The 12,648-nt window shown below is 56.0% G+C and overlaps 4 protein-coding genes across 4 annotated transcripts; 2 read left to right on the top strand and 2 right to left on the bottom strand.

Annotated features, from left to right (window-relative positions):
• Window positions 1-100: 100 nt before the first annotated feature.
• On the top strand, window positions 101-2,270 carry DICSQDRAFT_55942 (PP2C-domain-containing protein; the record flags this gene model as incomplete). Its single annotated transcript, XM_007363898.1, has 8 exons — window positions 101-233; window positions 371-460; window positions 535-666; window positions 732-808; window positions 863-947; window positions 1,002-1,058; window positions 1,109-1,258; window positions 1,318-2,270. The coding sequence occupies 8 exons, from the start codon at window positions 101-103 to the stop codon at window positions 2,268-2,270; spliced, it is 1,677 nt and encodes a 558-aa protein (XP_007363960.1).
• A 605-nt stretch (window positions 2,271-2,875) lies between these two features.
• On the bottom strand, window positions 2,876-4,870 carry DICSQDRAFT_55483 (uncharacterized protein; the record flags this gene model as incomplete). The annotated part of the gene is made up of 2 exons (XM_007363897.1): window positions 2,876-4,537; window positions 4,607-4,870. 2 exons carry the CDS (start codon window positions 4,868-4,870, stop codon window positions 2,876-2,878), a joined length of 1,926 nt encoding a protein of 641 aa, XP_007363959.1.
• Window positions 4,871-7,285: 2,415 nt separating this feature from the next.
• Window positions 7,286-8,748, bottom strand: DICSQDRAFT_134843 (uncharacterized protein). The gene is made up of 5 exons (XM_007363896.1): window positions 8,567-8,748; window positions 8,392-8,474; window positions 8,145-8,295; window positions 8,052-8,076; window positions 7,286-7,937 (listed from the first exon to the last, which is right to left on the bottom strand). Exons 1-5 carry the CDS (start codon window positions 8,683-8,685, stop codon window positions 7,644-7,646), a joined length of 672 nt encoding a protein of 223 aa, XP_007363958.1. The 5' UTR covers window positions 8,686-8,748; the 3' UTR covers window positions 7,286-7,643.
• A 374-nt stretch (window positions 8,749-9,122) lies between these two features.
• On the top strand, window positions 9,123-11,932 carry DICSQDRAFT_102658 (glycoside hydrolase). Its single transcript, XM_007363895.1, has 8 exons — window positions 9,123-9,167; window positions 9,228-10,094; window positions 10,148-10,207; window positions 10,288-10,567; window positions 10,625-10,873; window positions 10,926-11,112; window positions 11,169-11,320; window positions 11,385-11,932. Exons 2-8 carry the CDS (start codon window positions 9,841-9,843, stop codon window positions 11,649-11,651), a joined length of 1,449 nt encoding a protein of 482 aa, XP_007363957.1. The 5' UTR covers window positions 9,123-9,167; window positions 9,228-9,840; the 3' UTR covers window positions 11,652-11,932.
• The last annotated feature ends 716 nt before the right edge of the window (window positions 11,933-12,648 follow it).

Here is a 12,648-nt window from a genome sequence, read left to right as displayed (position 1 = left end):
AAGATGGTGCGTGATTGATTTTGCTTCGCCTGTGGAGCGTCCAATTTACCAGTATTGTGCTGCAGGGTCAAACCCTCTCTATACCGTGTATGCATGCATCATGCTTGAGCTAGGACACGTGCGTCGAACACTAAGACCGTTTTCGTCTGCTGCAGCCACGGACAAGGTGACGGAACAGGGCGCAAATGACAAGTATCACTATGGTGTGAGCGAGATGCAGGGATGGAGAATAAGTGAGCTTCTTTTATGTGCCTCGCGACCCCTCATATAGCCCTCCGCCTGCCCCTTCTCGCCTTCACGTGTATCCGCGACGCCGCTCAGGCGGCCTCGTTCTGATTTGCCGATCGTTCGCTAACGTACAATTTTGTAGCCATGGAAGATGCGCATACCGCTCTCCTCAACCTCGAAGAGGACGCTCCCGACGGCAACACATTCTTTGCGGTCTACGATGGACACGGAGGTGCGTTTCTTTCGATCCCGAATTTGTTCATTGTGGGGCCTTATCATTTTCGTGCTTCCCCGCTCGATTCGCAGGTTCGGCTGTCGCAAGGTATGCGGGGCAGAACCTCCATAAACGCCTCGTCCAGGACGAAGCATACAAGAAGGGGGAGCTCAAAGAGTCCCTCAAGAATGCATTCCTTGGCACGGACGAGGATATTCGATCCAGTGCGCACACATCCCGCGCATTCTCGCCCAAAGTCTAACCGAGGTCCTCGTCACTTTCATCCTAGATCCTGAATTTTCGAGGGACGCCTCAGGAGCCACCGCGGTGGCGGCGCTGCTGACGAAAGATGGCAAGATCTATGTGGTATGTAGTTTATCACTATGAGGCTTCCGAGCAATAGTGCTCATCCGCTTCCAGGCAAACGCCGGCGACTCGCGTTCGGTGATCTGCGTCAGGGGCGAGGCGAAGCAGCTCAGCTACGACCACAAACCTCAGAATGAAAGTATGTCTATGTCTCTTACAAGCGCACTCTACGTTCTTCTGACATCATTCCCAGAGGAGAAAAGCCGCATACAAGCGGCTGGTGGATACATCGAGTACGGTCGCGTGAATGGTTCGTGAATAGCTCCGTACCCTCATCTCACTTTTAAGTGTTGTGGACAGGTAACCTCGCTCTCGCCAGAGCCCTCGGTGACTTCGATTACAAGAAGAACGCCTCGATCGGACCCGAGGCGCAGATCATCACAAGCGATCCCGACATCATCGAGCACCAGATCACGAGCGAAGACGAGTTCCTCATCATTGCGTGCGATGGTGCGTGGATGCCGAATACTCATGACTTGCCCACATTCAGCTCACACGTATCTGAACAGGTATCTGGGACTGCCTATCGTCGCAGCAGGCCGTCAATGTTGTCAGACTGCTCATCTCGCAAGGACGTCGTCTGCCGCAGATCTGCGAGGAGATTTGCGAGCTTTGTCTTGCGCCCGATACCACAACTGGCGCAGGAATTGGCTGCGACAATATGACGATCATGATTGTCGCGATTCTGAATGGCAAGACTCAGGACGAGTGGTACAACTGGGTAACAGACCGGGTGAAGAACAAGTACGGATACCAGACACCCGAGACGCTGCCCCAACTCTACTCGACGAGCCGCCTCATGTCGTTCAAGGTGAAACGCGAGGCGTACGAGCAGCGCCAACGAGAACGGCGTGAACGAGAGGACCGGGAACGTGCCAACTACATCCCGGTAAACGACACGACGACAACGTCCCTCTTCGGCGGCTTTGCAAACATCCTTGGGGGTGATGGCTCCCTCATCCTCCACGCAGCTCCCGATGATGACGATGACGACAGCGACGATGATGACATCGAGAGCCATGGCATCAATGCGCGCTCGCTCCTCAGCAGCGCAGGTTTCGGGCGACCGATTCAGCTCGACATGACGAAGAGCCTCCGGGAGCAGCTGCAGGAACTAGACGACATGGGCGCGTTCAACGAGCACGACGTCGACATGGATGACCTGCATGACGAGGACGGCGAGCACGAGCACGACCGTGACGGTCACGGTGAGACGGAGGGTGAGGGTGGGCATGCGAGCGACCCGGAGTCTCCAACGTACACATATAACGGCGCGTCCTCAGGGTCCTCAACAACGCTCGGCTCGCGAGGTGGGGAGACGCCCCCGCCCCCGCCTACGCCGCCAAACGGCGACGCGACGCCTGCCCAGCTCAAGCATCTGCCGCCCGACAGCGAGGCGCCGAGCGCCGCGCTCAAGGCGGAGGGTTTCCTGGATTCGAGCGAGAGCCCGCTGAAGGTCTAGGGTGACATATTGGTTAGTCTACACGCACTGTATTAATGATCCCATCGGTACTCGATGATCTGTATTCTGTCGCAGCTTCCCACTACTACTTCTCATGTCTTTACCGCTGTTCACGATATGTCTTCCAGTGTTGTCTGGGCCTCCGTGTGCGTTGCACGTATGCTGTATATTCCCGTCACGTTATCTGTTACCTTCAAACATCTCTGATCGAGGTCCGGACTATTCGCCATCCCACGCTTTAGGCTTGTGTATGTGTGGCTCCTGTGTTTTGGATGCGCATGTCTTCATAGCTATGGTCACCACGGCGGTGTTTGTACATGTCCCCTTTGCATGCTGTTTACTTTCGCGTCACGGTGAACACGTCGTCTCGATGATGCTACGTACCCCTGCTACTTCTGTATATATGTTGCACCAGCCCAACGAGCTCGATAGATGCTGTAGCGTCCACCTTGTAATGTCTGCACAATTACTGATCCATGCCGCTCAACGTCTGTTACACCCGCACCCGGTTCGCTGCAACGCTGGTTAACATGCTTTCTGGAATGTAATGTTCATCAGGGCTACAAATTACAATTTCGTGCCTACACAACATACCGAATGCAGCTTTACAATATACCATAGAGTACGACCAGCTCCCCCTCGCATAGCGCCAAGATGACGATTCTGCCTTGCACCTTCATCAACCCCACGCCTAGGAGCGAGCCTGCGAGACCGCCACCGATCTTAAGAATTGCTTGTTTCGCCCAGTTCTCCTTCGGGCCAGCCCCGCGGTAGATGTAGACGTTCCCACCGAGGTCCTGCGCACCACTCTCAAACGCAAAAACAGCCTTGGAAGAGACGTGGTGGACGAAGCGGGTGTCTCTCTTGGATGCGAGGACGAAAGAGAGCGCGGAGTAAGTTGAGGTGTGCTCCCATATGGGTGGGTCCTCCGGGTTGGCTGCGTCCTTCAGCGTAAACGTCACGCCGTCCAGGCCGTGTTTGGCAACAAGAGATGTCTTGAAAGAGCCGGCAGCCCCAGGGAATGGCGTCGAAAGCACTTGCAGTGGCGAGTCGTCACCATGCATGTCATGCCTCCCATCAACGCCAACCCATGTGACGCACACGGACTTCCCGACGGACAGGTCGACCTCGTCGTCCCGTTCTCCCTCCGCAAGACTCGGCACGCCCGTCCCCAATCCCAGCCCGCTAGCGTCCGTGCCGCTCTGGAGCGCAGCCGTGTACTTCTCCAGCGCCTCGCGGATGTTGTATAGCTCCGTCGGGTCAAGCGTCTCGGGGACCTCCTCCTCGCCCTGTCCGGTCCCGGCAGCGGCGAAGACCTGCGACCAGCGGGTGCCCTCGTTCTGCTTGTCGAGGTGGAGAGCCAAGATACCGTACTTGCTCTCGGCGGCGCGATCGAACGTCCAGAGCGATGTACCGGGGTGGATCCCGTCCCACAGCGGCTTGAGCGTAAAGCGGGGCACTACGACTGGGACATCCGTCGATGTGGGCGAGGTGGGCCCCTCGACAAGAACGGTGAGCGTGCGCGGAGAGAACGCGACTTTGATGTGCTCTGTCGGAGTGTCTGCGGGAAGCGGGATCGCCACTGTCACCGAGTCCGACGTTTGTGTCCACGAATAGGGAGGAGGGGGCCTAGATCGGTTCTCGTCTGTCGGGCCGTCAAGATTCTCGCCTGCACGGGGAATCGGTGCGAGCTCCTCTGGGGAGGGCTCGTATGGCGGCGAGGAAGCGACGGCTGCCGGGAGATAGACGGAACTGCCGACGAAGAGGAAGGATTTGCGCGAAGAGTCGTATGCAATGTACGCCGGAACGTCGGCTCCGCGTCGGTGCCAGACGATCTGGAGCGCTTGCGTTTGTGGAGATTGCGCAAGGGGGAGGGGGATCTGCACACCCCATAGGTCAAACTTGACCTGGGGCGGCTTTGAGGTACTTGTGACTGGCTGGCCGGTCTTGGGGTAGTGCTTCGACGACAGGACTAGGGCGGCGCGTAGGCCGTCGGGGTTAATGGCCTGGTGCAGCCGGAAGGGGACCGAGGTCTGTGAGGATTCGTAGGCTTCGGGGATGGTGAGCTCATACGTGGCCAGCAACTCCGCGGGTCCACTATCTGCAACACGCAGAGCGTAAAGTGAGCCATGTCCATCGGCGACAAATAGGGACGCCGCGTCCACAAATGCTGCAGAAGGGTACTCCCGCTGGAGAGACTCGACAGCAGAAGATTGAACGGGCCTTGGTAGCTCGTAGAGTATTCGAAAGGCAGGTCGAAGTGTAGCCTACTTCCCAAGCCGATCATATGTCAATCAACCCGGTCTGCTTGTCGGCATGTAGAGGGACCTGCTCACCTCGTCCACATCGATTCCAATCACCCTAAGCTCCGCGTCAACGTATGCGGCTCGCCTGGTTTGACCGCAAATGGCAAGGTGGTTGTGAGTAACGCGGCTTTGTACCTCCTCGAAGGAGAGAGGGGTACGTCCGGACACGTTGGTTTGCGAAACCTTGTGCTCTAGAGGATAGTGCGAAGTGACCTCATTGTAATCCAGCGGCGAGAACTTGTATCCGTCGAACTTCGGGTTTAACAGTGCTCGCGTTGGTACAGGGAAAGACATGCAGAGATTGAATAGCCTCCAGAGATGTTGTGGATAGCGACAAGGTGCTCCATTACGCCCAACTTTGAGCTCGCCGGAGAGGAGCTGGCTCGCTGGGCGTCTCGTACCTTCTCGGACAGTCTACTGACTCTACTCAGTCTACGGCTTGGTGTTTAGGCGCTACCGTCTACTGAACGCCACCGACTCCGGACTTTGCAATCAAAGGCTTGGCTCTCATGGGACCGTTTACTCAACCCTGAGGAACCCGACATAGAATCTATCCACGCGCTGAGCATCTTCACGACCCAGTAGTCGTTAGAGCAGATGCATTCGCAGCCTGAAAGAGCTCAAGACGATCTACAGTCGATAATCTCACAATGCATAAGCTCATATCTGATAATGCATTTTGTTGCAAGGCATCTGGCGGGTACCAAAGATGTCTGACAATGGCATAATATAAACAAGATCGGGTTACTGACCCTATGCACATATTTGAGGTAGTCAACTGCCATAACCCGCTGCGATGACGCGGAGCGCAGCATCGCCGCCCATCATCAGGAACACTGGTGGTGGAATGTCAAGGTACCCTGGTTGCTGTGCCCACCTATGTAAGACTTTGATATGCGCGGGTGAGCAGCAGCAAATGATCGACAGCAAACGTCTCGTGCCGTCGAGCCATCAACGCGGACGAGGTTTTCATTGTGTAATACTTAATGGGTCCGAGCAGCAGGGTATGAGTAAGGCCCGATCGGGACGGTTCTGTGCGGGGTCTCCTGTTGCTTGACGAGGCTTCTAAGTACTTATTCAGCCAAGCTTGTGGAGGGTCATGCCTCGTATCAATACCACGAGGTGACTTCGTGAACTCATTGCGGTGCCCGGTCGCAATCACTCTTTCCATCTCGCGTCAACTCCGGGTGCTTCTCCCAGGTAAGTACATCCGATTCACTCACTCACTATCGCGTCCTGCATATCCTTAGGCTGCTTTCTGTCTGCTCTGCCCATCCACCGTTTCCAGCCACTCTCGCGATGGATGTTGGTGGCCCTCCTCTCGACTGCAAAATTACTCGCCTCCCAGTCGAAGTCTGCGAGCACATAATGGATATGCTTTCCTCATCCAGACCCTTTGTCGAAGATACTCGCGCCTTGCGTTGCTGCGCCCTCGTGTGTAGAGCTTGGCGTGTCCGCTCACAACGCAACCTATTCTACTCCGTTGTTCTCCGTGACCTGACGGCACTCCAAAGGTTCTCGGCTGTCCTCGACAACGGGCCCCACCTTCGTAACTTTGTCCACGAGGTGACGCTCATGGGAGTTCTCTGTAACAAAACAAGCCCTCTCTCGCTCTTTCCTATCGCCTTCCAGGGGAGGCTCCCGCTGCTAAAACAGCTCACTATCAACCATGTGCGCGAAGACGAGGAATGGTACCAAAGAACGTCCGAATGGGACGCTGTGAAGCCCCTCAAACACCTTCCTCTTCATACCCGCATCTCGCTCTTCTTCTCGGGCTTCGTGACCGTTACTCGCCTTTACATCTTCGATATTACATCTGGCACTTGAACGACTTTGCCAAGATGGTCAACGCCCTGCCCTCCTTGCAACTGCTTGAATGCGATTACGTGCTGTGCATGACCCTCGGTCACCGGCCATTGGATTTGGAACCGCAAGCCGATGGGATGCATATTCGTCCACCGCCATTTGCACCAAAGCCGCACGATCTGCGTCTGGTATGTTCTCTGCGACATGCATAACCCGCATCTTACACAAATCCACTCGTTCAACGTGGACGTACACTGCGTCCAAAGACTGGTTTCGGCATGTGGGCCGCTGAGTCTCAGGAGATTGGAAGTCGACATGCCCTTCTTCGACGACACAAATATGGTCCTGCCCGGTGTGTGAACCTTGCTTCACAGGAGCATTGCCATGGCTAGCTTTTGTACTGACATATCTCATCAGTAAACCTCTCCACCGAGGGCATCGACCTGGGCCTCTGCTCGGCGCTCGAGCGATTGGACATTTGGCTGGGTCCGGAATCTGCGACTGACTCGGACGGGCAGTCGCTCGACATGCTCAAGGCGACGCTCATTTCATGGAAGCCTGAAGTTCCTCTCCCAATCGTCCATCTCCACGCATACCACGAATATCACTTTACTCGGCAAGAATTTGCAGACCTTCTCGGTACAGTGGGTCGAGTCGTGGACGAGTTGGTTGACGAGTCTCGGGCAGGACCGAGCGCGGCTGGAAAGGTTGGCGAGCAGGGAGGGCGTTGGCGAATATGGGCTGGCATTTATGACTCCGAAAATTGCCGAGATTGGTGGTGGACACACATTCAGAAGTGCTTTCCGACATTGGCGAGGTCTGCTGAGCTCGACATGAGCTATGACCGTCGTAAGTGATGGGATGCCAGGAGGATATCTTGCTAACTCTCTTGCATTCTACTAGCACTGTACAAAGGGAACAAATGGAAAGACAACTATGTTTTGCCACCAGTACCCACGACCACTGCGTAGAGGACCGATCCGGGACCCCTCCGCCGTAAAGCTCGACATGGGCAACGAGATCGTTTTCTGGATGCACCTTCGGCTGCTGCCCTCAGCGCTGCCACCTTCCTAATCACAACTCATTGGCAACCTCGTTCACATACCCTAGGCCCATGCGTGAAGTACTCATAGAATTTAGTAGATTTACATGTATGGCATACACACCGTCCCATCCCATTCCTAGAACCCACGAGTATAATCTGTCCAAAGAAGCCGCTAGCATTGGGAATGAAGGTCAAGTGAACAACACGGCAAGCAGTTCACGAGTACATCCCGGAGAACTCGCTCCGATCGTGGTCGTACTCGAACTGCGCCTCCTCTAGCTGCTCAAAATCTTCTTCGGACGACGCCGGGCCATCACTGCGGGGAACAGCGGATGTGGGCGCGCCTGGCAGTGGGAAGAAGGCTTCGAATGCCCGAGTGACCTCGTTGTTCAGGTACGCATCGAACGAGGCCTCGCCAGCACCGGGCAGTTCGCTCTCCTGGCGTGCGCGCTGCTCGTCTCCAGCCTGCGGCGCAATGAATGGCGTGCGGCATGTGGGGCAGGTCGCATTCTGCGCGATCCGGATGATGGTACGGCGTGCCAAGGAAGAGGAGACGGCAGATGATCGTCAGCTACCGCTCTCGCGCCGAAGCAAGCTGGTCACGGAAGCAATAAAGGCACTCACGCCTTGATACAGCCACCCGCGGATGCTGCGCCGTGGGAAACGAGGTTAGCGGAAGAATAACCTTACGGTTACAAGCAAATGAGGAGGCTCAACTCTTTGCGGCAGAAGAGGTGTCCGCATGTCCTCACAAGGCGCGTGACACCCAGTTCTTCGATGGGGTGCGCAGGCGAGTCCATGGCGAGCGCTGTTTCCTCCTCTGCTAAGATCGCTAGAAGCGGTGTTAGGCATATTGGACATGTGCTGTCTGCTTATTGCAAATTAGTACTTTGTGCTGCATGAATGCGAGAACTTATGCAGTGGGGCGACCTATTGGTGTCCTAAGGTAAAGCCATGTACGTACCGGACTGTCCGAGGGATGATAGGTCGCTCTCAGTGAGTTTCGGGAGCCCTCTCGCAAAGTCGTCGAGGTGCGCATTGCGCTGCCTGAAGTTGCAGCGGACCCGCGGAGTCAATCACCAGTGGCAGTGAGTGAATATTTACACAGGGGTCAGCTGTGCATCGGATATGAGGCTTACCGCATTCCTTCGAGGAGGCTGATGAGATCACCACGGACCACGTTAGCTACTTCAGGATTACGCGAGACCAGGAAGGCGTCGGTCATGCTCCGCCTGCGGGGTAAGGTGTCGCTAGCCATTGTGTTGTGCTGCGTTCGCAGTGGTGGATGGCAAGGAACCTTTGAAGCTCGAAGCTGCGGCGCAGGACGCCAACGCGTCCTTGAAGTACTGAGTGTCTGGTATCATTGACTAACGTCGCCGGCGGCCGTGCGTCGGCGATGCCGGAAGTGGCCGATGCCACGTGCCTGGGCCCACCTTCGCGTCCGACGGGTTTCTGATTTGTGGATGACCTCGACCATCCGTCTCGTGCTCTCAACGGACATGTCTCAACGCCGACCGTCATACTTTGGTCCTCGTCAACGGAGTGTTACCGCATGATCAGGAGATTGTCTCAACCCGAAACCGCCCAGCCGAAGTCAAGCTAAGTCTACCCAGGCTCCGCAGACATGTGGCGTATATGCGCCCAACATGCAGCTCCCCAGTAATTGCGCGAAATACCTTCGAGGCTGGCCTACATCTTGCTGAGGATTAAGTAGGCCCACCGAGATGGATGATCTGACAGGTGAGTGCGGGAACCGCCTCCGACGATGCAATAGCCGTATCTGACATCTCGGTGATCAAGTCGCAGATGAGACCGCTGTCTGTTGGTCACTGCGCGTACGAGCGGTGGCTGCTCGACCACTGGCTTTGCAACGGCAGGGGTTCACATCAAAACGCAGCAGATACTCCAATTGAGTATGCTCAGGTGCAGTCGGGCGCTAGTGAGCAAGGGCGGTTGTCAAGGATGGGCGCCGAGTACCATATCAGGCAAGTGTTTGGATACGGCGGGTGGTCAAACAACCGAATCAGTACAAGGCTGCCACAATTGCCTCGTCGCCAGACGCGCTCACTACGCCCGTCGCCTTGATATCACTCGGCGTTTCCGCACGCATGCATCATTGTCCGGTTCAGGGTTCGCGTATTGTTCTCCCGGCGCGTACCTGTCAATCGCCCTCGCGTTCGTCTCCGCCTCCACGCGTCATGAATATAAAAGCATACGGTGCTCGACCGTCATGCCTCACTCGTTGTCCGCTGAGCCGTCAACGCTTCTTCTTAACGTCTCTCCTGTTCTCGGCTTTTTCTATTCTTATTCTCTTCTTTCGCGACGCTAGCCGTCACACAAGCTTTCTACTACCTCACGAACAGACGACATCTGCTCCCCATTCTTTACGACCGACCTACTCGCTAGCAGCACAATGCACTTCCGCTCTCTCCTTATTTCTGCTGGTCTCCTCGCCGCGGCCGCCTTCACCAACGCCGCTCCTACGAAGGTTGCTCGTCAATCTGGTGTCCCCAAGATTGTCGTTGCGCACCATATCGTCGGCCTTACGGCTAGTTTCACGATCGACGACTGGAAGTCCGACATCCAGCTTGCCCAGGCTAACGGGATTGACGGCTTCGCGCTTAATGTCGGAAACGATCCCTTCACCAGCACTCAGACTGACCTCGCGTATGTCTTCCGCACGCAGAGTGAGAGCGACGTCTATTCTGACTATGCTGTAGTTTCCAGGCAGCCGAGCAACTTAACTCGGGTTTCAAGCTCTTTTTCTCATTTGACATGAGGTGGGTGTCAGTGCTGAGGCTTTTGCAAATCCTGAGGCCTTTATCCCCGTGATTGATCATCTGAAACATGACGTTCTCAGCTCCCTCCCGTGTACAACCGCTGATGGCGGCGCGACCCTCCGCTCCTTGACCAACCAGTTCGCGAGCCGCACTCCTCAGCTGACAGTTGACGGCAAGGCATTTGTTTCGACCTTCGCCGGAGAGTCGTGCACTTTCGGCGCTGCGGACGTCCCGACTGGCTGGAGGACGCAGTTCACCCAGCACCCCGACACTGTCGGCAAGGTTCACTTCGTCCCATCCTTCTTCATCGATCCCGCTACATTCAATACATTCACCGGTGTCTTGGATGGTGCATTCAATGTAAGTGTTCTATCTATCATTTGACGTTCATTTGCTTATAGACGCTGCGTCCCCCAGTTCAACTCTGGATGGCCGCTTGCCATCTCGGAGGCCAACGCAGCCCAGACGGTCCCTGACGCTGACCTGACCGCAGCCACATTCAGCGCGCAGGGCGAGACCGAGCTTCAGAAACTCGTTGGCGCGTTCGACCCCGATACTTCGTTTATCAACGGTTTGGCTGGCGTCCAGGGTAGCGCCCAGACCTACATGGCTGCTGCCGCACCGTGGTTCTTCACCCACTTCGGTGCTGACACCTTCAACAAGAACGTAAGTCGCACTAGACACTGTTCGGTGCACCATGACTAAGTCCTCTGCACAGTTCGTGTTCGACGGCGATGAACACCTCTGGGTTTCTCGATGGGAGACTTTGGTCGCTAACCGCGACAAGGTTAACCTCGTCGAGATCTGCACCTGGAACGACTTCGGCGAGTCCCACTACATTGGTCCTCAGCACGGTGACCTTCCCCCCGGCTCTGATGCCTGGGTCGACGGCTTCGACCACTCTGGTGTGTTCCGCCATTATACGTTCCGCGTCGAGCTTGCAGCTGACCCCGTGCAACAGGCTTCCTCAGCCTCACGAACTTCTTCGCGACGCAGTTCAAGACTGGTACCGCTCCTGCCATCTCGCAGGACCAGCTCGTCCTCTGGGCACGCCCGCACCCCAAGAACGCTACGCCCAACGACCCCGTCGGCCCCCCCAAGGACTTCCAGCTCGTAAGTACATCCTCGCCGGCGTTTTCTTCTCTCAGATGAGCTGACTGTGATGTGATGATAACAGTTCCAGGACAAGATGTGGGCCGTGGTCCTGGCCACTGCCGACGGCTCCCTCACGCTCTCGAGCACCGACAGCGACGCGCAGACATTCCCCATCACCGCTGGTGTGAACAAACTGTCCCTCCCGATACAGCCCAACGGGTCCCTGCACGGTGTGCTCACCCGCAACGGCCAGACCGTTATCGACCTCCAGGCCGGTAACTTCACCTTCAACCCCAACCCGTCCGCGTTCAACTACAACGCGTTCACCGTTCACGCCACCTCGCAGTAAGCGAGGGCCGTCTTTATGCACGGCATGGGCTCGTTGTTGGTGTCTCACTTCTGGGCGATTGGATTCGCCGTTCGCACTTTGTTTTGCAGTGGGCGCCGCCGTCCTCCGCTAGGCCCCGCCCCAGCAGCTAGGACACGTCCGGACACGCCGACAGTTTGTCCTGCTGGCCGGGGCCGGTGTCGAGGACGTATGCCCCGTCATATATCCAGCGCTGTATCCCTGCTTGTATCGCCTAGCTTTCGTGGATTGTAACATGCTATCGCGTTCTTGGGTCCCATCAGATCATCCATCCGCCGCATCAAACCGTCTGCACCGCCATCCGTGTACAGTATACGTCCGCTTGACATGAGCACGCTAATCACACCGTGACTGGATGACTTCCCATAAGAATCTACGGCTCTGGAGTGTCCGTAGACCTATATCGGAGCTCTAATCTGTCTAGAGATCTCGGGCGCTCAATGATCAGGCAGGGATATCCGGAGAGCGTCTAGTGCTATGCACGTGTTCTCTTGGGCCTTACATCAGCACCCAATGTAGTAGGTGATTGATCCCAACACAATTTGTACTAGTGTGACCCCAGAAGCGACGGCCCAGAATGTATTTCGTGCATATCTCCATCGCATCTTCCCCCATAAATCTCAAATTTGGCACACTTGATCTGTATCGCAGACAGTATATACCCGTAAAATATGAAGGCAATCGGTGGAATTTTGCTTCGAGCATCGTGGCATTACACGTCTGACCCCAGAAACGACGGAAAGGCGCCCACAGATTGTCACCAATGGTCACGGTGCCGAAGACTGCCGATTTAAACACCGCCATTATCAGTCGTTTGATAACGACGTTGGCGGAGGGAACACTAGTCGAGGCGCTCATAATCAAAGTCAGCCTTATCTCGGTCAGTGGCTGAATGTCACGCTCGAGAGACCCCCTTCCCATTCCTCAGGTACCGCAATCCGTAATCCTTCGAAAACTGAATAATCATACTCAGTGCACA

This window comes from Dichomitus squalens, assembly GCF_000275845.1.
Source record: "Dichomitus squalens LYAD-421 SS1 unplaced genomic scaffold DICSQscaffold_7, whole genome shotgun sequence".
NCBI classification, from domain to species: domain Eukaryota; kingdom Fungi; phylum Basidiomycota; class Agaricomycetes; order Polyporales; family Polyporaceae; genus Dichomitus; species Dichomitus squalens.
This window is presented reverse-complemented; position numbering and strand designations above follow the sequence as displayed.